Source organism: Diaphorina citri, unplaced genomic scaffold (genome assembly GCF_000475195.1).
Source record: "Diaphorina citri unplaced genomic scaffold, Diaci psyllid genome assembly version 1.1 scaffold2122, whole genome shotgun sequence".
Classification (NCBI taxonomy): Eukaryota; Metazoa; Arthropoda; class Insecta; order Hemiptera; family Psyllidae; genus Diaphorina; species Diaphorina citri.
Window position 1 is genome coordinate 3,412 of NW_007379547.1, and position 23,248 is coordinate 26,659.

At 41.4% G+C, this 23,248-nt stretch overlaps 1 protein-coding gene across 1 annotated transcript in view; it reads right to left on the reverse strand.

Annotated features, from left to right (window-relative positions):
• Window positions 1-305: 305 nt before the first annotated feature.
• LOC103518218 (chondroitin sulfate synthase 1-like) overlaps window positions 306-23,248 on the reverse strand; it is a gene marked incomplete at its 3' end in the record, with an annotated part of 35,165 nt that continues 12,222 nt past the window's right edge. Inside the window, exons 3-6 of the mRNA XM_008483277.2 lie at window positions 11,843-12,023; window positions 11,191-11,336; window positions 966-1,167; window positions 306-488 (exon numbers count right to left, since the gene is read on the reverse strand). Coding sequence (XP_008481499.2) covers window positions 306-488; window positions 966-1,167; window positions 11,191-11,336; window positions 11,843-12,023 — 712 coding nt within the window. The remainder of the gene's footprint in view (window positions 489-965; window positions 1,168-11,190; window positions 11,337-11,842; window positions 12,024-23,248) is intronic.

Below are 23,248 nucleotides of genomic sequence, written 5' to 3' on the forward strand. Positions count from 1 at the left end.
CTAGCAAGGGGACCTTCAGGCTAGTAAAAGTCCCCAGCCTGACTAATAACATAATAATAAAAGCCCTCTAGTTAGGTTGGAGGGTTCGATTCCCCGCCGGGGCGGACTTTATCTGAAACACAAAGGTAAGATTTGTCCTAGAATGGCTCGCTTTCTCCTATCCTGTCCTTCTTCTCTTTGTTTCGGGACGATAAGACCTCAGTAGTCACATTTTCTTTTAAAAAAAAAAAAAAAAAAAAAAAAAACATAATATGTATGTATCTAATAAATTAATATTTAATGCGATTCTAATATGCAGGGCTGGCACTCACCCATAATGAAATTGATGACAGTTTTCTTTTGACGTTTCGACCGCCGACCCTGATTCCTAGCCATGGTATCGTAAATGACGTCATCTGAATTGACGGCAGCCGTTTCTTCAGCGCTGGTACTTGGCGGTCTAAGTTCAGTGCTGGCTAAGTCTTCAACCATCTCCCTGATTTCCAAACCTGAAAATAGTCATTTATAATTGATATAAGGTTTTCAGTCCCGCAAATCGTCTTACTTAAATTGACAGAATAGAAGTAAGCAAATACTCGTAGGTCTTCTGAGATGCCAGCCTAATTACCTTTAAAGGTAGCACGTCTGCCTAGTAAGCGCTAGGTCACGGGGTCGATTTCCGCCCGGGGCGGTTTTTATGCTAGACAGATGAGGTTCATTCTCGGAACGGCTGGCTTTCTCCTATCCTGTGCTCCTTCTCTTTTCTCTTTCGGGGCGATAAGACTTTAGCAGTTGCAGTTCCCTCTATCAAACCTCTGAAAAAAGACTGCCGGGGTAAAGGGGCTTTTTAGTCTCATTCGATCAGGATAAGCAAGGTACATAATATATTCCATTCTATTTTATTACTTTTTTCTACTTTATTACTTTCTATTCTATTCTATCGTCCAATGGAAGGGCGACGTTACCTGTGAACTGTTGCTGATTACCTGTGAACTGTTGCTGAACATACGCATGCTTCCGCACAGGAACGGTCATTTTCCGCCCCCGGTATTTCTTGTAGACCAGGAGAAGGTCCAGAATGTAGTCTGCGCCATGCAGAGGGTTCTCCCGGTAATAACCGTAGAGTAATTCTTGGAAATCAATCATACGACCTCGTTCCCGTGAGAACGTGTTGAGATTCTCCATCACCTGGGCAGAAAATAGAATAGAATGGAATAAAATAGAATAGAATGGAATAGAAAAGAATAGCATAGCATATCCTGTTTATATTGAATAGAATATAGAATAGAATACCCTTTTTATTTTTTATATTGCCGAAATGAGACTGAAAAGTCCCTTTACTCCCGCAGTCTAATATAGGCGGCGCCGGCGCGGCGATTCGAACTCTTGATGTCCGGATTTGTTTAATCCATCGAATCCAGATTCGTTGGAGTAAACAAGATCTCATGTACCTACCTATTTGGTACAATATTTTCGTGTTCCCTTGAAGAGAAAGGGAAGACTTCCTATGTCCAAAAGAAGTAAAGTTCTAGACTTTTTTTTTCACGGTTGCTGATAGAATTAAATTTATTGACCAAACTAAATAGCCTTCTTCTTTTTTTTAACACTTTGGTCGCCCCGTCGGGCGTATATGCCTGACAGTGGCATTTCAGCACAGGCCCCGTCAGGCTTATTTAGCCTGACGCAAGATGCTTATCTTTTTTCTCTTGTAAGTCCTATACGCCTGACTCTGTATTGGTTTTTACATTACCATTGAATTCTTGGGCGTGTGGGGAACATTTTCCGCTTTAGATCGTTGAAAAATATGTAACGGTAAAGAAGTTATGGTCAAAATAAGAACAAGCATAATTTCCAATGTAAAATAAGGCAAAATCAGTCTTCTATTCTGATGAACAAAATAAACAATAAAATAAACAAAAATGGAATAAAGTAAACAAAAATGACTAAATAATGACTAAAATGAAACTAAATGACTTATCCCTGTTCGATTCATCTATAAATGAGAGATCTGTGAACATCAGACTCTAGTACATCACAAGTAATAGGTACTAACCTACTTATTTCAGTGTTTTTCATTGAAACACTTGAGACTTATGCATTTATGTCTCTAGGCGAAATTAGCCTTTTATTCTAAACAAAATATGTATTGAAATAAACAATAGGTCGCGCAGCGCGACGCAGCGTACATCACAAGTAATAGGTATCTAGGTACTACCTACTTATTTCAGTGTCTTTCATTGAAACAATTGAGACACATGAATATGCCTCCAGGGCACTCGGCGCAAATCGTAGTAACACATTTGGCTTTTCTTTTCGCCGCTACCCTTCCAAATTGTGTTTGTAGTTTCGAGTAGCAAGGTTTGCAAACTCTGCGTACAAGTTTTCCAGCGGCATCCCTCTTATGGATGAAATGATGGTTGTTAGCATTTGAGCTCCTCCGTCTATTCGTCGGGTTACTGCTAACATTTGCCCCTTCTTGAGTAGGTTGAGATGCTTGGATCACCATCTGCTCGCGGAAGTCTCGAATGGACATTTTTACGTTTCCTGAGACTTCTTTATATATGACCCAAGCGTTTACAAGAGTTATTCCGAGTAGGAGCTCCAAACCAAGCTTTCTAAACCACTTCAAACCTTTACGTGAAGTATTTGCATAATGAGTCATTTGATCTGAAAAAAGTCCTTCTCGAACGAACAGAAAAAAGTCCTTCTCGATGATAATTCAAAACAAAATCAAAACAAAAGGAAGAAATGATAAAGATATCTACATTTTTTATTCATAGATTGTATGAACTAGTACCAAAACTTATTTTTTCCTTCCCGAGGGGCCCCTGTCAGGCGTATAAGCCTCAAAACAAAAGGAAGAAATGATAAAGATATGTATCTACATTTTTTATTCATAGATTGTATGAACTAGTACCAAAACTTATTTTTTCCTTCCCGAGGGGCCCCTGTCAGGCGTATAAGCCTTACACAATTATCCCGAAGGGCCCCGTCAGGCGTATATGCCTTACACGATTATCCCGAGGGGCCCCGTCAGGCGTTAATGCCTGACACGATTATCTCGAGGGGCCCCGTCAGGCTTATATGCCTGACGCCCGGGGCGGATTTTATCCTGATGGGATAATGTTCGTTCTCGGAACGGCTGGCTTTCTCCTATCCTGTCTTCCTTCTCTCTTCGATTTCGGGACGATAAGACCATAGCAGTTACAGTTCCCTCTGTCAGACCTCTTAAAAAAAAGTAAAGTTCTAGACTTCTAGCCAGCCTAGTCCAAATTTATTGACCAAACGAAATAAGCTTCGCCAGCCTAGATAGCTTCGTTTCGTAGCATGTCTGCCTTGTCGCTCAGGGCGGATTTTATCCTGAACGGATGGGGTTGGTTAGAAGTTAATGTGAGTAAGAGGGGAGTTTGTGTCTTAGGGGGACACGTTGTTTGTCTCTGATGAAGTTCACGGTCGCTGATGGAATTAAATTCAACACAAAATTCCGCAAATAGGTAATTTCGTAAATGGGGACTAAACAGGCTAATTTCGTCTCGTTATATGACCCTTATCAAACTAAACTAACATGAAAATGATACCAAAATATTTAGATTACAAGATTAACATAACGCTGTGACAAAGGTCCAGGCCAAATTGACTAATTAAAACATCCCCTTTCGTCCCAGTCACCCTTCACCCCGTCCTCTTCACCCTTCGTCCCGACCCCATCACCCTTCGTCCCCGTTCCCATCACCCTTCGTCGCGTTCCCTTCTCTCACGTTGAGGACCATATGACATTTGCGAAACTTTTCCATCAAGAATAACTAACCCGCTATTTAGTTAACCTTTAATCCGAGAACACTTGAGTTCAAAATTTTCGGAACATTTTTTTCTATACTGAGGAAAAAACTAGGGTGCCGAAAGGCCGATCGAGTGACTGGGTTCCGGAACTCTATATCGGGCAGCTGGACACTGTAATATAGCATTCCAATAACCTAAATCAGGGGAAGTAGCCCAATAATAGAGTCCTTCCATCCTAATTTGTGGCACCCTATGTCCATTATTTTTTTTTTTATATTTATTTTTTCCTCAGTGTACCTAGATGTTTTATAGAGAAAACTATAACTGCTAGGCTCTTGTCGCCTTGAAAGCGAAGAGAGAAGGAAGACAAGACGAAAAACGAACAAACATGCTTAGATTGCGAGAGTAAAGGGACTTTTAGGTCTCATGCTGGCAGGATAAACAAGGTATATCCTATCTCTAGGAGAACGCCAGCTGTTCCGAAAAACGAACAAACATGCTTAGATTGCGAGAGTAAAGGGACTTTTAGGTCTCATGCTGGCAGGATAAACAAGGTATATATCCTATCTCTTGTATTATCTGTTCATGATAAAATCCGCCGTGGACGGGAATCGAAAACACAACTTAGCACTAACAGGGCAGACACACTATCCTCCAAGCTAGAAAAATGGTTGATTTTGACAAAATGTTCCAAAATGAATAAGTTCCGATTTTTTAGTACGCTAGTGTACCTCTTTCTGCTTCAATACTTGAATGTCGGTTCTAACTTTTAATCTGCAGAGAGGGCCGAAATTAAGCATTAGTTTTAAGTTAATTAAGAACAAATTCAATTATCTTGTTTTTCCGGACGGGAATCGAAAACACGACTTAGTACTAACAGGGCAGACACACTATCCTCCAAGCTAGAAAAATTGTTGATTTTGACAAGTTCCAAAATGAATAAGCTCCGAATTTTTAGTACGCTAGTGTACCTCTTTCTGCTTCAATACTTGAATTTCGGTTCTAACTTTTAATCTGCAGAGAGGGCCGAAATTAAGCATTAGTTTTAAGTTAATTAAGAACAAATTCAATTATCTTGTTTTTCCCTAAACGCTGGTCGCTCTAACGTCTAGACTTACAGCTTTCTCATTCTCATAGGTCAAGCAGGAAAACCTTAGGGGTCGATGAATTTTCACATCGGACATTTTATAGGGCATAAAAGGGCCGAAAAGAAAAGAAAAAATTCCGGAGGTCTGAAGTGAAGTGGGGCCGACCCTGAAAAAGTTCACTCGTTTAAAAATTAAAGTGGTGGGGGTGGACTTTATGAACACACTCAATATGAGTGTTGCTCCCACGATTTCTTCTTCTTTTTGTGAAGGTTTTCTCTTCTGAAAAATTATACGGCCTCCGTATAATTATACTCTAGTTAATAACACAGGGAAATGTCAGCTCCCATGGCGTAGTGGTCACTGCGCTCGCCTTGCACGCGGAAGACCCGGGTTCGATTCCCGGCGGGGTCAAGTTGGCGTAGTGGTCACTGCACTCGCCTTGCACGCGGGAGACCCGGGTTCGATTCCCGGCGGGGTCAAGAAATTTGTATCGTGCAAATGATTGATTCCGTGACTGGCTGTTGCGGGGCCCACTCAGCCTCGTGAGAAAAATGAATAGCTATGACAAATAAATGCGCATAGCGACCGGTGCCAGCATGATAGGTAAACATTGGATTTTAGGATTATTGAGATAGGTAGGTATTGAAAAAATTCCTATAATGCTGCAGTGAGCAACAAAGTTGTGACATAATAACAAAAAGAAACTGCATTTACATTTTTACAATAACACAGGGAAATGTTTGAATTCCTTTTGAAAACTCACTTGAAAAAAGGCATACTTGAATTTTTGAAGAGGCTCTACAATCTCCTACATATTTGATTTCATGCAACTGAAAATTGCAGGTATTTTCTAGAAATTTCCTTCGACCTTTGAATTTGGAAACAAAATGTGAATTATTTATCCTAAACAGATGAGGTTCGTTCTCGGAAAGGCTGGCTTTCTCCTGCCCTGTCTTTCTTCTCTCTTCGATTTCGGGACGATGAGACCTTGGCAGCTACACCAGAGCCATGGAACAAAACTTATTTATTTTTATTTATTTATTATAGTGGGTAGGTGGTAGTAGGTACCTACTGGGATTTTGTGTTTGGAAATGTCTGTGAAGCAAATTTATTCAATTGGAACTTCCGTGACTTAAACATAGCGGAAGGGATTATGACTTAGAAAATGAGATTACGCACTCTTTGTTAAAAAAGCAAAGCCTGATACACACGGTATGATTTTTCTTATTTTCTTGAGAGGTTTGATAAAGGGAACTGTATCTGCTAAGGTTTTATCACAAGATTGCAGGTACATGTTTTCTAGGAATTTCCTTCGAGCTTTGAATTTGAATACAAAATGTGAATTATTTGTCCTAAACAGATGAGGTTCGTTCTCGGAACGGCTGGCTTTCTCCTGCCCTGTCTTTCTTTTCTCTTCGATTTCGCGACGATGAGACCTTGGCAGCTACACCAGAGCCATGGAACAAAACTTATTTATTTTTATTTATTATAGTGGGTAGGTGGTAGTAGGTACCTACTGGAATTTTGTGTTTGGAAATGTCTGTGAAGCAAATTTATTCAAATGGAACTTCCGTGACTTAAACATAGCGGAAGGGATTATGACTTAGAAAATGAGATTACACTCTTTGTTGAAAAGCAAAGCCTGATACACACGGTATGATTTTTCTTATTTTGTTGAGAGGTTTGATAAAGGGAACTGTATCTGCTAAGGTTTTATCGTCCCAAAATCGAAGAAGGAAGACAGGATAGAAGAAACAAGAAACGTTAAAAAGCAAAGCCTGATACACACGGTATGATTTTTCTTATTTTCTTGAGAGGTTTGATAAAGGGAACTGTATCTGCTAAGGTCTTATCGTCCCAAAATCGAAGAAGGAAGAAAGGATAGAAGAAACAAGAAACCCATCACCTGTTCCGAGAACGAACCTTATCCCTTCAGGATAAAATCCACTCCGGGCGGGAATCGAACAAACAAGAAACCCATCACCTGTTCCGAGAACGAACCTTATCCCTTCAGGATAAAATCCACTCCGGGCGGGAATCGAACCCGCTGTCTAGCGCTTACGAGGCAGACGTGCTACCAACCAAGCTAACTAAGGCTGGCTTCTCATGATTTATCATACGTTCATATCGTACGAGAAAATCAGAGCGAAGTGGAAATCGGAGAGTGTGTCAGTGTGTACCCTGTCTAACTCCACCAGCTGAACTTTAAAAAAAAATCTCAAAATGACTCAAATTTAGTTCAGGACAGGGTCGAATCCAGGATTTTGTCTAGGGAGGGGGGCGAGAGTCCAGACAGTGATATACCGGTTGAGGGGAGGGGGTGGATGCTCCAAATTTTCGAAGTTTGCAGGCCTACAGTAAAGTAAAAAGATGAAGGCCGGGCCCCCTCTCGAAATCGGAGAGTGTGTCAGTGTGTACCCTGCCTAACTCCACCAGCTGAACTTAAAAAAAAAATCTCAAAATGACTCAAATTTAGTTCAGGACAGGGGCGAATACCGGTTGTGGGGAGGGGGTGGATGCTCCAAATTTTCGAAAAATCGTAGAGTGTGTCAGTGTGTACCCTGCCTAACTCCACCAGCTGAACTTAAAAAAAAATCTCAAAATGACTCAAATTTAGTTCAGGACAGGGGCGAATACCGGTTGTGGGGAGGGGGTGGATGCTCCAAATTTTCGAAGTTTGCAGGCCTACAGTAAAGAAGAAAGATGAAGGCCGGGCCCCCTCTCCCCCCTAAATACCGCCCTGGTTCAGGAGGATTATGGATAGATAAGAAACAGCCAAAAAACGGAACATTAGAACGGCAAGGCGCCACGAAATATCCTACCCTAGGAGCGAGGTGACAAAAAAACGTCCTCGAGTTGAAAACCTCAGACGAATTGTGCGTCGATATGGAGACGAATTTTATCAAGATTACTCAGTAATAATAATAATAATGACAGTAAAAGCAGGAGAAATTTAGGAAAAGAGGCATCATAATAATAATAATCTCGGCCATTGGACTTTGTGACGGGGGGTGGAGGGGGGAGTTGTTTAATTTGTAACAGTTCAGTGGTTAAATAATAATATTCATGATGATTGATGACAATGATGACCCACCATATTTTGTTGGAGCGAAAAAATACAAATGAGAAAGGATCCTACTAAAGAATGAAAACGGATTTTTTTTTTTTTTTGTAATGAGAAAATAGTTGTTTGAAAACAGTAAAAAATAATAAAATAAATAAATAAATAAATAAATGAAAGAACAAATTAGGTCTCTCCTCTTCCCCTCCCTCTATTTTAATAGAGTCAGCATGAAATGGGGGGAGGGGAGGGTAATCTTATGCCCTTGACTTGAGTACGCGTGTTTCCAAAACTATTTTCCACGCAGATTCTCCTCGCTGACTCTATAGAGCAGTTGCGCTGACTTGGGTGAGGTTTCTAAGTCAAAGAGCAGAAAAAATGGGAGCTAGGGAATTTTTCTTTTTCTTCTACGACTTCTAGATCCGGAGATAAATCGATTTAAAAAATACCGGTAAATCTTGAACTTTGACGTCACGGCATACGCTCCCGTAGGGTAAATATGGTGTAGGTGTAGGACAAGTTAGGGGTAATTTTAGACAGAGGGGATTGATGCGTTCGGGGTAACTTGGTTCACACTGTGAACTTCACAGGAAAATTAAAGTATTTCATCTCACATATTGAACCCAAAATTCTCCAATGTTATAGTACCCCGCTGATAACCAACGATTATTTTGTCATTAATCTACAAACGAAAAAGAAAAAAAAATGTGAAAATTAAAAAAAAAATGTGAAAATTTAAAAAAAAAAAATGCGGACAGCAAAATTTAACGAAAATTCTTCTTGGGGGGCACCAAATCACTTTGTATCAAAGCATCAAGACCGATGAAAGAAAATTGTCATAGAGAAAGTGAAAGGAAGGAAGGTGGGGAGAAGTGAAGAATGGGAGAACCATGAGGTGAATAATAAGGGAAAAGGAGGAGATAAGGAAGAAGAAGAAGAAGAAGAAGAAGAAGAAGAAGAAGAAGAAGAAGAAGAAGAAGAAGAAGGAAAGGACAAAATAAAGAGCTGAAGAAAATTTAGCAAGAGAAGGAGAGAGGTAGAGAAGGACTCAGAAGAAAGTACCACAAGTAACTTATATACTTACTTTTTTCTTCCGCTACAAAGTTTGTTGTAGTTTGTTGATAATTTTTCTCTCCCCCCCCCTTTTTCTCCTCTTCTCATATTACTATTTCTCCTCTCCCTTTTCCAGTTCTCTTCTCCTCCTTTTTACTCTCCTTATCCTATAGGAAGGAAAGTAATGTAATCGGGTCAAATTTTCGATGGTCAGTTTTTAGTGTCAAAACACGTTTTGAGGTCCCTAGAGCCTAAATCCAAAGTTTCAGCCATTGGTCCGTGTGTGTGTCTGTAAACAAAATAGGGCCGAAATTAAGCATTAGTTTTAAGTTAATTAAGAACAAATTCAATTATCTTGTTTTTCCCTAAACGCTGGTCGCTCTAACGTCTAGACTTACAGCTTTCTCATTCTCATAGGTCAAGCAGGAAAACCTTAGGGGTCGATGAATTTTCACATCGGACATTTTATAGGGCATAAAAGGGCCGAAAAGAAAAGAAAAAATTCCGGAGGTCTGAAGTGAAGTGGGGCCGACCCTGAAAAAGTTCACTCGTTTAAAAATTAAAGTGGTGGGGGTGGACTTTATGAACACACTCAATATGAGTGTTGCTCCCACGATTTCTTCTTCTTTTTGTGAAGGTTTTCTCTTCTGAAAAATTATACGGCCTCCGTATCTACTCTAGTTAATAACACAGGGAAATGTCAGCTCCCATGGCGTAGTGGTCACTGCGCTCGCCTTGCACGCGGAAGACCCGGGTTCGATTCCCGGCGGGGTCAAGAAATTTGTATCGTGCAAATGATTGATTCCGTGACTGGCTGTTGCCGGGCCCACTCAAACTCGTGAGAAAAATGAATAGCTATGACAAATAAATGCGCATAGCGACCGGTGCCAGCATGGTAGGTAAACATTGGATTTTAGGATTATTGAGATATTGGGAAAAATCCTACAATGCTGCAGTGAGCACCGAAGTTGTGACATAATAACACAAAGAAACTGCATTTACATTTTTACAATAACACAGGGAAATGTTTGAATTCATTTTGAAAACTCACTTGAAAAAAGGCATACTTGAATTTTTGAAGAGGCTCTACAATCTCCTACATATTTGATTTCATGCAACAGAAAATGTAGGTACATCCATATACAGTATTCCGGTTAAAAGTGTTTCACCGCCGCGCCGTTTTTATTTCGTAGCAATAAAACAACTGCTACATTAGACTCGTGTGGTCTGTGTCGTAGCATGCCCATCCCGTAGTATGCCTCTCATCAGATAGGCGAGAAGAGACACAATACTTCCGATTTATGGGTGATGGGTCAACACGAGAACACCGGAAAGTAACCCGTTGAAATAATTGCAATCTAAAACAGGTACCATTTTTTTGTCGATGGTGAGCATTGAACCCGGGACCTTCTGCATGGCAGGCAAGCGCGTTACCACTGGGCTAACCGTGTCCCCTACAGTTAGCAATTTTTGGCTCCTAGACTATCGACGCCACTAGTTTTCTTGCTTTGAAGTGAAATTTCAATAAGCGATCTGCAATTCTGCACCGCAGTGTAGGATGCTGGAATGTGAACATTGTGAACTAACTTGTAAAACATTTTGTTTGAAAATTTCGGAGAAATGTTGATGAAGTTTTCCCCTTTACATCAATATCGAAATGCTGGTTTCTTGTCAAACAACGTGAGCTTAGATGATGATTTGATGTAGTTGTGTCTTCATTTTGATGCACTCATCTTCGTAAGTTTGTTGGAAATCTATAATTATGTTATTTACGTCGTTTTGTCTTCTTCTTTTCCTTCGCCTTTTCCCGTGTACAAACGGGGTCGGCGTTCTTCGTCAGCCTCTCAATTTGGCCTAACTAGGGTGATTTCTTTGGGCTGACATTTGGTTTTGGCTGCAAATTCTATGAGTTGATGCCGTTTGCACACAACCTTGGTTATTTCTTTAGCAAGGGAAATTTAGGCTGGTCTACTTCCTGTTTAATGTCCCCAGCCACACAATACCAGCCTGAATTTCCCTTGCTAAAGAAATAACCAAGGTTGAGTGCAAAGGGCCAAAACCAAAAAATGTCAGCCCCATTGATGGTTGATGGTGTTTCTCATGATGTTTTTTATGCATAAAGGATGAATAAAGTACACGTCCTATTTCGGACTTCAAAAAAAAAATCAAAGAAAATTCAATGTAAATAAACAGTAGTCATTATTAGAAATAATTTAGGTAGCTACCTACCTCTCTGATGACATCATCTAGTCCCTCCTTGATATGTGACTCCAGCTTCTTCCTGGGATTCAAATTTCCAGGGGAGTAAATAGATCGGGACACGAAATTCCAGGGAATAAGCTCCAGGGGTGGCTTCAGCAGGCCCGGCTCTTTACCTGCAGAGTAGTGATAGATCGTTATTAAAAAATTTTCTTTCGTTTAAGAGGTTTGATAGAGGGGACTGTAACTGCTAATTTCTCATCGCCCTGAAAGCGAAGAGAGAAGGAAGACAGGATAGGAAAAAAAGCCAGACGTTCCGAGAACGAACCTTATCTGTTTTGGATAAAGTTGACCACCTTAGTGTGACTGGGGAACTTTAAACAGGGTGTACACCAGCGCCAGACGTTCCGAGAACGAACCTTATCTGTTTTGGATAAAGTTGACCACCTTAGTATGACTGGGGAACTTTAAACAGGGTGTACACCAGCCTGAATTGCCCTTACCTAAAGGAATTAATAGCAAAGGTTGAGTGCGAAGGGCATCCACTCGAAAAATTTGTAGCCAAAACCAAATGTCAGTCTAAAAGTAATCATCCTAAAGCTGATTGAGAAGCTAACGAAAAACGCCACCCTGTCTGAACACGGGGTAATTCTGAAAATTAGAAAAAGGAGAATAAATTTACCTAAGAGATAGGGATCGCCAAGATAGTCCTCCTCGCCTACCCCATTTGCAAACAGGGGTGAATTGTGACTGAGCTCCACTTTCTCCATGGAGGTCAAGTTACCCCCCAACAGTCGTAGCATGGCGTATATGTCCCGGTGCTTATTTAGCATGTCTTGTTGGAGATCGTGGATTTTCAGACCCTGAAAAACAGAAGATATTAAACTGTAAAAAAAAAGTGATAGGTGACCGCGCATATCGACCCTCGTAAATGAAAGGGGCGTAAGTGACAAAATCGCGATTTTGAGTTAACTATAGAGAAACACTTGATACAAAAAGTACTTTTTGTAGCATGAACAGGCGTAAGTGAATTCCAAACCAGTGTGAAGATAATAAAAAAATATGTCCAGGCGTATCTGATATTTCAATACAAAATTGTAACACACAAAGACTTAAGTACACTTACGCCTCTTTCATTTGAAATTTTACTATTTTTTGGATGGAGAATATTATGAAGTGGACCGAACTACCATTTGGGGCAGAACGACCACCAACGTCTATTGAGGATATGGCACATCACAGAAGAAGAAGTGATAGGTTGTCGCAAGTTTATAAAACTTGGGCTGGAAGAACACTATTATTGACTTACTTCCCCTGATGTAGGTTGTTGGAATTCTATAATTGAGTGTCGATCTTTCCAATATAGAGTTCAAAATTAGAGTTCCGGAACCCAGCCACACGATTGGACTTCCGGCGCCCTACTTTTTCTCAGTGTACTTTTCCATCTAATATCTTCAATACGAGGACTTGTTTCTAATTATTGTTCCATTCATTATCGTACCTAGGTATCTTTTTTTTTTTAAAAAAAAAAAAAAGCCCTAATGAACTTAAAGTGTGCAGGAGCGTTAAGAGCAGAGAGGGGATGAGCTAAGTTTGTTCCAGCGTGGGTATTCCTATACTGCTATACTCCCTATAGCTTGTTCCAGGGGCGTGGCGTGAGATATTGAAAAGGGGAAGCCATACATATAGGTACATCCATATACAGTATTCCGGTTAAAAGTGTTTCACCGCCGCGCCGTTTTTATTTCGTAGCAATAAAACAACTGCTACATTAGACTCGTGAGGTCTGTGTCGTAGCATGCCCATCCCGTAGTATGCCTCTCATCAGATGAGCGAGAAGAGACACAATACTTCTCATTTATGGGTGATGGGTCAACACGAGAACACCGGAAAGTAACCCGTTGAAATAATTGCAATCTAAAACAAGTACCATTTTTTTGTCGATGGTGAGCATCGAACCCGGGACCTTCTGCATGGCAGGCAAGCGCGTTACCACTGGGCTAACCGTGTCCCCTACAGTTAGCAATTTTTGGCTCCTAGACTATCGACGCCACTAGTTTTCTTGCTTTGAAGTGAAATTTCAATAAGCGATCTGCAATTCTGCACCGCAGTGTAGGATGCTGGAATGTGAACATTGTGAACTAACTTGTAAAACATTTTGTTTGAAAATTTCGGAGAAATGTTGATGAAGTTTTCCCCTTTACATCAATATCGAAATGCTGGTTTCTTGTCAAACAACGTGAGCTTAGATGATGATTTGATGTAGTTGTGTCTTCATTTTGATGCACTCATCTTCGTAAGTTTGTTCTAAGCTGACAATTTAAATATTAAAGCACTCTTTTCCAGCTAGAATTACGCGGTGTTGGAAATCTATAATTATATGTATTGTTATCTACGTCGTTTTGTCTTCTTCTTCTTCTTTTTCGGACTTAAAAAAAAAAAAAAAATCAAAGAAAATTCAATGTAAATAAACAGTACCTATAGTCATTATTAGTAATAATTTAGGTAGCTACCTACCTCTCTGATGACATCATCTAGTCCCTCCTTGATATGTGACTCCAGCTTCTTCCTGGGATTCAAATTTCCAGGGGAGTAAATAGATCGGGACACGAAATTCCAGGGAATAAGCTCCAGGGGTGGCTTCAGCAGGCCCGGCTCTTTACCTACAGAGTAGTGATAGATCGTTATTAAAAAATTTTCTTTCGTTTAAGAGGTTTGATAGAGGGGACTGTAACTGTTTATTTCTCATCGCCCTGAAAGCGAAGAGAGAAGGAAGACAGGATAGGAAAAAAAGCTAGACGTTCCGAGAACGAACCTTATCTGTTTTGGATAAAGTTGACCACCTTAGTGTGACTGGGGAACTTTAAACAGGGTGTATACCAGCATGCCGCCCATACCCCCCATTGAGGTTGATGGCAATAGGGTAGAAGTGGTCGATTCAGCAAGAAATTTGGGTATCATATTTGACAATGCCTTAGTATACCAGCCTGAATTGCCCTTGCCTAAAGCAATAGCAAAGGTTGAGTGCGAAGGGCATCCACTCGAAAAATTTGTAGCCAAAACCAAATGTCAGTCTAAAAGTAATCATCCTAGGGCTGATTGAGAGGCTAACGAAAAACGCCACCCTGTCTGAACACGGGGTAATTCTAAAAATTAGAAAAAGGAGAATAAATTTACCTAAGAGATAGGGATCGCCAAGATAGTCCTCCTCGCCTACACCATGTGCAAACAGGGGTAAATTGTGACTGAGCGGCTAACGAAAAACGCCACCCTGTCTGAACACGGGGTAATTCTAAAAATTAGAAAAATGAGAATAAATTTACCTAAGAGATAGGGATCGCCAAGATAGTCCTCCTCGCCTACCCCATGTGCAAACAGGGGTAAATTGTGACTGAGCTCCACTTTCTCCATGGAGGTCAAGTTACCCCCCAACAGTCGTAGCATGGCGTGTATGTCCCGGTGCTTATTTAGCATGTCTTGTTGGAGATCGTGAATTTTCAGACCCTGAAAAACAAAAGATATTAAACTGTAAAAAAAAAAGTGATAGGTGACCGCGCATATCTTGGATGGAGAATATTATGAAGTGGACCGAACTTTTCAACAGGGCAATGCGTCCATGGAGAGAGAAAGTTGGGGCAGAACGACCGCCAACGTCTAGTGAGGATATGGCACATCACAGAAGAAGAAGTGATAGTAGGGTGTCGCAAGTTTATAAAACTTGGGCTGGAAGAACTCTATTATTGACCTACTTCCCCTGATTTAGGTTGTTGGAATTCTATAATAGAGTGTCGATCTTCCCAATATAGAGTTCAAAATTAGAGTTCCGGAACCCAGCCACTCGATTGGACTTCCGGCGCCCTACTTTTTATCAGTGTACTTTTCCATCTAATATCTACAATACGAGGTCTTGTTTCTAATTGTTCCATTCATTATCCTAGGTATCTTTTTTTTTTTTAAAAAAAAAAGGTTTGATAGAGGGAATTTTAACTGCCAAGGTCTTATAGTTCCGAAATCCAAGAGAAAAGGAAGAGAGGATAGGAAAAAGCCAGCCGTTCCGAGCCGAACGTTATCTGTTCAGGATAAAATCCGCCCCGGGCTAGAATCGAACTCGCGGCCTAGAGCTTATAAGGTAGACGCGCTACCAGCCAAGCTAACTAGGCTGGCAAAGAACAAAGAAATACCTAGACCATCTAAGTTCAAAGTCGACGGATCAAAACTTGAAAGTCACTTCGTTCGATCAAGGCGAAATATTACTCTTAGTTCATTGAACTTCTCACATAGGTAAGTTCTCACTTTTCCAAAGTTTCCATCACGAAAGTGTAAAAAAAAATACCTACATCAGAGACTTTCCCCCAATCCTCTTAATACATGTATGTACCCAAAAAATACCACTTCAATGCTTTAAAAATAAATCGATGGCACGCCGCCAATGCAGTGAAGCAGAAGTGAGATTAGAGGAAAGAGGAGTGCAATGAGGGTAAATACCTACATCAGAGACTTTCCCCCAATCCTCTTAATACATGTATGTATTACTCAATCTCATCTTTCTTCTTTCTTCATCAATCTTCTGGAAAACGTCACCGCAGTTCTAATCTCCTAATCATTCCAACCATTATCCTATGTCTCGTCCTCCTTATTCCCTCGAGCTAAAGAATTATTAGCCAGCACCTGAGAGCTATATGTACCTGGATCTAGACCAGGGGGGGGGGGATTTCCATAAAAAGTTAGCATGAGAAGGGAAAAGGGGGGCGATTAATAAAAAAAGAGTTGAGAACCATTGGCCACTGGTCTAGACCAGGGGTTTCCAACTAGCGGTCCGCGGCCACATGTGGCCCGCCAGATAATTTTTGTGGCCCGCGAAGCTTTTTGGGATTGGTACAAACTTACCTGGAAACTGACCCCCTTTAGTGTTGAGCTACAATTAGGAGAATACTTTTTGAAATAATATATACTACTTTGAAAAATTTCGCCTGCGGCGCGGCGCTCAAAATTCGATCGGACTGCATTTCTGAAAAGTTGGGGGGGAGGGGGGTTCCTACAATGCTCCTCTATGTACATATATGTGGCCCGCGAAGTACCTCCCAATGTAGCATGTGGCCCACATACACATGCAAGTTGGAAACCCCTGGTCTAGACTGTAGATCTAGAATAATCTAAATGGTTCCGGCTAAAGTGTGCCCCTGGCGGGAATCAAACTCGCAACCTAGAGCTTACAAGGAGTGCCTAAATTGACCCGGAAATCAGGTGTTAATCGTACAAAAAAAGCCCACTCTGAGGCTTAGGTGTAGGGGCAAACAGCCCTAAAAGTTGGGTCAAGCTTTTACGAATCAGGTGTTAACTCCGAGGTGGTAAACGTAAACCCGGGTATCCCATTTCTTCGAAAACTTTTAGATTGGCTCCTCTCTTAACTTTCCCGGACGATTTCATATTTTCATCTTTTGCATAGGAGCTTTTCTATAATGATGAACAAACATCAATTTATCGAGAGAGAGAGAGAGAGAGAGAGAGAGAGAGAGAGAGAGATATAGAGAGAGAAGAGGGAGGGATAGACGGAGGGAGGGGAGAAGTGAGAGAGGAAAGGGAGAGGATTGAGGTAATGGAGGGGGTTGAACTCAAACCGTTTTTTTCCCAAGAGGTTTGATAGAGGGAACTGTAGCTAAGGTCTTATCGTCCCGAAACCGAAGAGAGAAGGGTGACAGAATAGGAGAAAGATAACCTCGATCGACGAGGTGAATCTATGTTGTCGAGGCAGTGTGGACGGTTCAGTCGATATCGATCGATGACCGGTGGACTATGTGTGGAAAGTGGCTGCAATAGTCCTACATACTGGACTCCGCACACTGGAATTTCGTCAGAAAAGACCCCCATTTCAATGTAATGTGTGGAAAGTGGAAACTTTTAGACTCTATTATTTGACTCGAATCCATTTGACATTCAAACATTCAATATAATTATGTACGTTTACTGTCGGGATCATTAAAATCTGGCCTAGATTCAACCAGAATCCTCAGGCCAAGTTTCGTCTGGCTTCTAGTAGATGGTCTTCCTCAGGATTTGGTACTTCCGCACAGAGCAATATCCGCCCTGGGCGGATTTTATCCCGAACGGATAATGTTCGTTCTCGGAACGGCTGATGTTCGTTCGGATAATGTTCGTTCTCGGAATGTTCGTTCTCGGAACTGGCTTTCTCCTATCCTGTATTCCTTGCCTCTTCGATTCTTTGATGAGAAAGAAGAGGACACGGAAAGTAAGAAAGTAAGATTTCGGATCTACCACAACACATTCCAAGGAGTAAAGAGTGACCTGTAAAATAGTGAAAACGCCGCTTGAACTCAAACCGTTTTTTTCCCAAGAGGTTTGATAGAGGGAACTGTAGCTAAGGTCTTATCGTCCCGAAACCGAAGAGAGAAGGGTGACAGAATAGGAGAAAGATAACCTCGATCGACGAGGTGAATCTATGTTGTCGAGGCAGTGTGGACGGTTCAGTCGATATCGATCGAAAGATTTCGGGACTATAAGATCTTAGCAATTACCTTAGTAGTTGCTATCAAACCTCTTGAAAAAATAAAAATACCTAAATCTCTTCGGAAAAAAAGAGTTCGTCAGGTCACTGAACAATTACAAAATTCAAATCAAAGGATACCTCTATACATACATATACATCAGTCTCATAAAATAATAATAATTATTATATTTGACAATAAATAAATAAATAAATAAAAACAGGTACCTATATCTACAAGAGAAGAAAAAAAGCCACGTGGGTGGAGTAGCTAAAGGGGGACAAAATTGAGGTAAAAAATAAATAATAAAATAATACTAATAGTAATAATATTAATAATAATAAAATGAAAATTTAATTACACAACATAAAAGGCAATTAGATTGCTGGCGGTGACATCAATACGTATATACGAATTGTTTGTATAGAAAATGTCTTTTATTTATAATAGAAAGCCAGATATACATATCCATAGAAAGCCAGGTATGCTATCTCGTATCTATGCCACAGCTATCAGACCTTTGAGGACTTTTTCGTTTGTTCTTTTCATATTTATTAATCCATGCCCTATGATGCGAAATTGACGTAGCATATAAACAATATACATAGTTAGGTAGTAGGTAGGTACCTTTTTTATTATTATTATTTTTTTGTCCTCTTTTGAATTCCCCTAATAAAGGTCACAAAGGGAAAAATGGACGCGTGAACACATACCCTTTTTCCAACTGTAATAATACGTAGAAATAATATTTGGATTACTGCAATTGCGTCTGTTGAAATTTCCGGCGAACTGGAAATGCAAACAAACATTTTCGGGTGTTTCCGACCCAGTTCCGACGAAGTTCAAGTCGGCAAATTTTCGGGGAAAATTTGCCCTTTTATTAGAAGGTCCGTCATTCTTTGCCGCGCCGGAGCGGGGCGGAGAAAAAGGTCGCAGTCATAAGGAGCGTATTTAGGGGGCGGCGAGGGCCCCCCGGGCCCCCCCCTCGGACTCCATTTTTCTCCTTTATCCTAGGCCAGACTCCGAAATTTTGTTTAGCGTTTGGACACTCCCCCCCTCGACAAAATTCTGGATACGGCCTTGTCATTAGCAAACAATGTATAAACTTGAAGGGAAAACCGCAGGCCAAAAGCTACTGTGTGAACGTTCCCCTTTGGCTAAAACAATTGAGGAGCTGGGTGCAAAAAGGGCAATATGGATTTTTTGCCCTTTTTGCGTAAAACGGTTTTTTGAATAGAACGTGGTGCGCTCAAGTGAGAGAGGAAAGGGAGAGGATTGAGGTAATGGAGGGGGATGAGGGAGAGAGAGGGGGAGAGAAAGAGAGAGAGAGAGGGAGGGAGAGATATAGAGAGAGAAGAGGGAGGGATAGACGGAGGGAGGGGAGAAGTGAGAGAGGAAAGGGAGAGGATTGAGGTAATGGAGGGGGACGAGGGAGAGAGAGGGGGAGAGAAAGAAAGAAAGAGAGAGAAAGAAAGAGAGAGAAAGGTAGATAAAAACAAGTCAACTTTAGGTGGGTAGAGGAGGGAGGGACGTCAAATCTATAGGTGTACATTGAAAATACATCAAAAGAATGAGGGAAATGAGCGTGGGGGTAAATTTCCGACAGAAACAAGTGGCAGGTATATGAGTTCCCGTCTGTCAAGTAATTTTATATTTTATTATGACTATTATTATTTTATTTATTATTATTTTCAACTTTAACACAACAATATAATTATGTACGTTTACTGTCGGGATCATTAAAATCTGGCCTAGATTCAACCAGAATCCTCAGGCCAAGTTTCGTCTGGCTTCTAGTAGATGGTCTTCCTCAGGATTTGGTACTTCCGCACAGAGCAATATCCTGAATATCCGCCCTGGGCGGATTTTATCCCGAACGGATAATGTTCGTTCTCGGAACGGCTGGCTTTCTCCTATCCTGTATTCCTTGCCTCTTCGATTCTTTGATGAGAAAGAAGAGGACACGGAAAGTAAGAAAGTAAGATTTCGGCGCTAAGGTCTGTAAGTTAGAGAGACTCTACCCACCATTCGGTGCTGCGACAGGCTCCCCACTAACTCACATCAACCTCACCCAGCCTAAAGTGGGGGCCGAGAATAGCCAGCAGCATGCGACTGCCCAAATGGTCACCCTTCCGGCTACCAACCATGCGCAACATCGCTTCACTAATCCATCGGAAAATGGTACATTCAACGTGCTATCCCCGCTGAACACGTGTCAATAGTATACGTTACTCCCGACAGAGGGAGGGAGGCACGCGTTTCCATACCCGTGACGCCCGGCTTAAATTTTATTTCCTCGTATTACCTCATATTTGCGGGGTTGTGCATGCGGTCGCGCTGCGCGCTCCCGGGGCTTCGCGGGGTTATGCATAGGGTCGCGCTTCGCGCTCCCTCCTCCCGTTTCGTTTGTGTAAAACCTTATTAAAGCGAAAAGAAAACTATGAAAATGCACAAATCGGACAAATCGGTATACTACCATTTTTGAAACGGAAAACTCAAGATCTCCTTGTTTGTGCGCATGCGTTTCTGCACACTTCGTAAACTTTCACATCACACGTTTTTCATTTTCATTAGAATGGCAAATGAAAATTGAATTTTCGACCTTTTAAAGGTTTTTTTTTTATTATTTTTAGTTTTGACCTCCTCAGATTTGGATTTTTCACAACTTCTTACGTAGGAATCGAGCTTTTATTCACAATTTCTACCCTAATGTAATTTTTTCTTTTTTTTTTTAGTTTTGACCTCCTCAGATTTGGATTTTTCACAACTTCTTACGTAGGAATCGAGCTTTTATTCACAATTTCTACCCTAATGTAATTGCCCCATTGATATAAAAATCTGTTTATTTATTTATTATTATTTTTTTACGTAGGAATCGACCTTTTATTCAGAATTTTATCCCATATGCAACTGCTCCATTCTGCTGACTGAAGCAACAAATTTCATCCAGCAGCATCGGAGCAGTCTGCGGTTCAACAACAATGTTCTCGTTGGAATGTTGGGAAGGAAATGGGGATCTATAAAATATTATAGGTAATCCAAGTTCATCCTGTTATAAAGACGGCGAGCGGCGGATGCGAAAGTGACTAAGTCCAAAACTCATCAGAGGAAGCTCTACTTCCTCATCAGAGGAAGTAGAGGTACGTACAAAAACGGAAGAAAAAAAAATCTACCACAACACATTCCAAGGAGTAAAGAGTGACCAGTGAAATAGTGAAAACGCCGCTTGAACTCAAACCGTTTTTTCCCAAGAGGTTTGATAGAGGGAACTGTAGCTAAGGTCGTATCGTCCCGAAACCGAAGAGAGAAGGAAGACAGAATAGGAGAAAGATAACCTCGATCGACGAGGTGAATCTATGTTGTCGAGGCAGTGTGGACGGTTCAGTCGACATCGATCGATGACCGGTGGACTATGTGTGGAAAGTGGCTGCAATAGTCCTACATACTGGACTCCGCACACAGGAATTTCGTCAGAAAAGACCCCCATTTCAATGTAATGTGTGGAAAGTGGAAACTTTTAGACTCTATTATTTGACTCGAATCCATTTGGACTGGGAATAATGGACTGGGCCCTAATGAACTTAAAGTGTGCAGGAGCGTTAAGAGCAGAGAGGGGATGAGCTAAGTTTGTTCCAGCGTGGGTATTCTTGTAGATCTAGAATAATCTAAATGGTTCCGGCTAAAGTGTGCCCCTGGCGGGAATCAAACTCGCAACCTAGAGCTTACAAGGAGTGCCTTTATACCTATACCCTATCCCTATACTGCTATACTCCCTATAGCTTGTTCCAGGAGCGTGGCGTGAGATATTGAAAAGGGGAAGCCATACATATAGGTAGGCTTGCCAAATATCCAAAATGTCGATTCGGGACGCGAATCCGCGAACATAATTGCCAAATCCGCGAACAAATCGTCGATTCGGGACGCGAATCCGCGAACATAATTGCCAAATCCGCGAACATAATCGCAAAATCCGCGAACAAAATCGCCATCCGCGAACAAAATCGCCAAATCCGCGAACAAAATCGCCAAATCCGCGAACATAATCGCAAATCCGCGAACATAATCGCCAAATCCGCGAACATTGAAATCCGCGAACAAAATCACCAAATCCGCGAACATAATCGCGAAATCCGCGAGCATAATCGCAAAATCCGCGAACAAAAATCCGCGAACATAATCGCGAAATCCGCGAACATAATCGCGAAATCCGCGAACATAATCGCGAAATCCGCGAACATCATAATCACAAAATCCGCGAACATAATCGCGAAATCCGCGAACAAAATCGCGAAATCCGCGAACATAATCGCGAAATCCGCGAACATAGTGGCGAAATCCGCGAACATAATGGGCAAATCCGCGAACATAATCGCCAAATCCGCGAACATAATCGTGAAATCACATAGGTACGATATGTACATAGGTACGATAGGTGATATAAGCTTATACGAATCAGGTATTAACTCCGAGGTGGTGAACCCGGGTATCCCATTTCTTCGAAAAATTTTAGATTGGCTCCTCTCTTCACTTTCCCGGATGATTTCATATTTTCATCTTTTGCAAAGGAGCTTTTCTATATCGATGAACAAACATCAATTTATCGAGAGAGAGAGAGAGGGAGAGAGAAGAGGAAGGGATAGACGGAGGGAGGGGAGAAGTGAGAGAGGAAAGGGAGAGGATTGAGGTAATGGAGGGGGGCGAGGGAGAGAGAGGGGGAGAGAAAGAAAGAGAGAGAGAGAGAGGTAGATAAAAACAAGTCAACTTTAGGTGGGTAGAGGAGGGAGGGACGTCAAATCTATAGGGTACATTGAAAATACATCAAAAGAATGAGGGAAATGAGCGTGGGGGTAAATTTCCGACAGAAACAAGTGGCAGGTATATGAGTTCCCGAAGCCAGTAGCATGCGACTGCCCAAATGGTCACCCCTCCGGATACCAACCACGCGCAACGTCGCTTCACTAATCCATCGGAAAATGGTACATTCAACGTGCTATCCCCGCTGAACACGTGTCAATAGTACACGTTACTCCCGACAGAGGGTGGGAGGCACGCGTTTCCATACCCGTGACGCCCGGCTTAAATTTTATTTCCTCGTATTACCTCATATTCCGTTACGTGCCGAGGAATTATCGAAAAGGATTTGTACTTTGTAGGCAAGGGGTTAATCTCGAAGATCCCTGGACATGTTGCTGTGGATTGCCGAATGTTAATCTTGGTTGTATTCAATTATGTGAAATAAAAGTCAGTCAAACATGGCTGAACCAATGAGATTCCGCGTTGGACCTAATCTCACAATATCATTGGTTTAGCCATAGTCGGTCAACTTTAATTTCACACTACTACACCTTTCCCTAATTTTATTTGGCGTTACCTTTCTTTATCTTAGCTCTCCATATGCATACACAAAAAGCAAACTCAGAGTGTCTCAAAGGCTTAGGTGTAAGACCAAACAGCCCTAAAGGAAGGGTTGAGCTTCTTCGAATCATCTTGGTTGTATTCGATTATGTGAAATTAAAGTCAGTCAAACATGGCTGAACCAATGAGATTCCGCGTTGGACCTAATCTCACAATTTCATTGGTTTAGC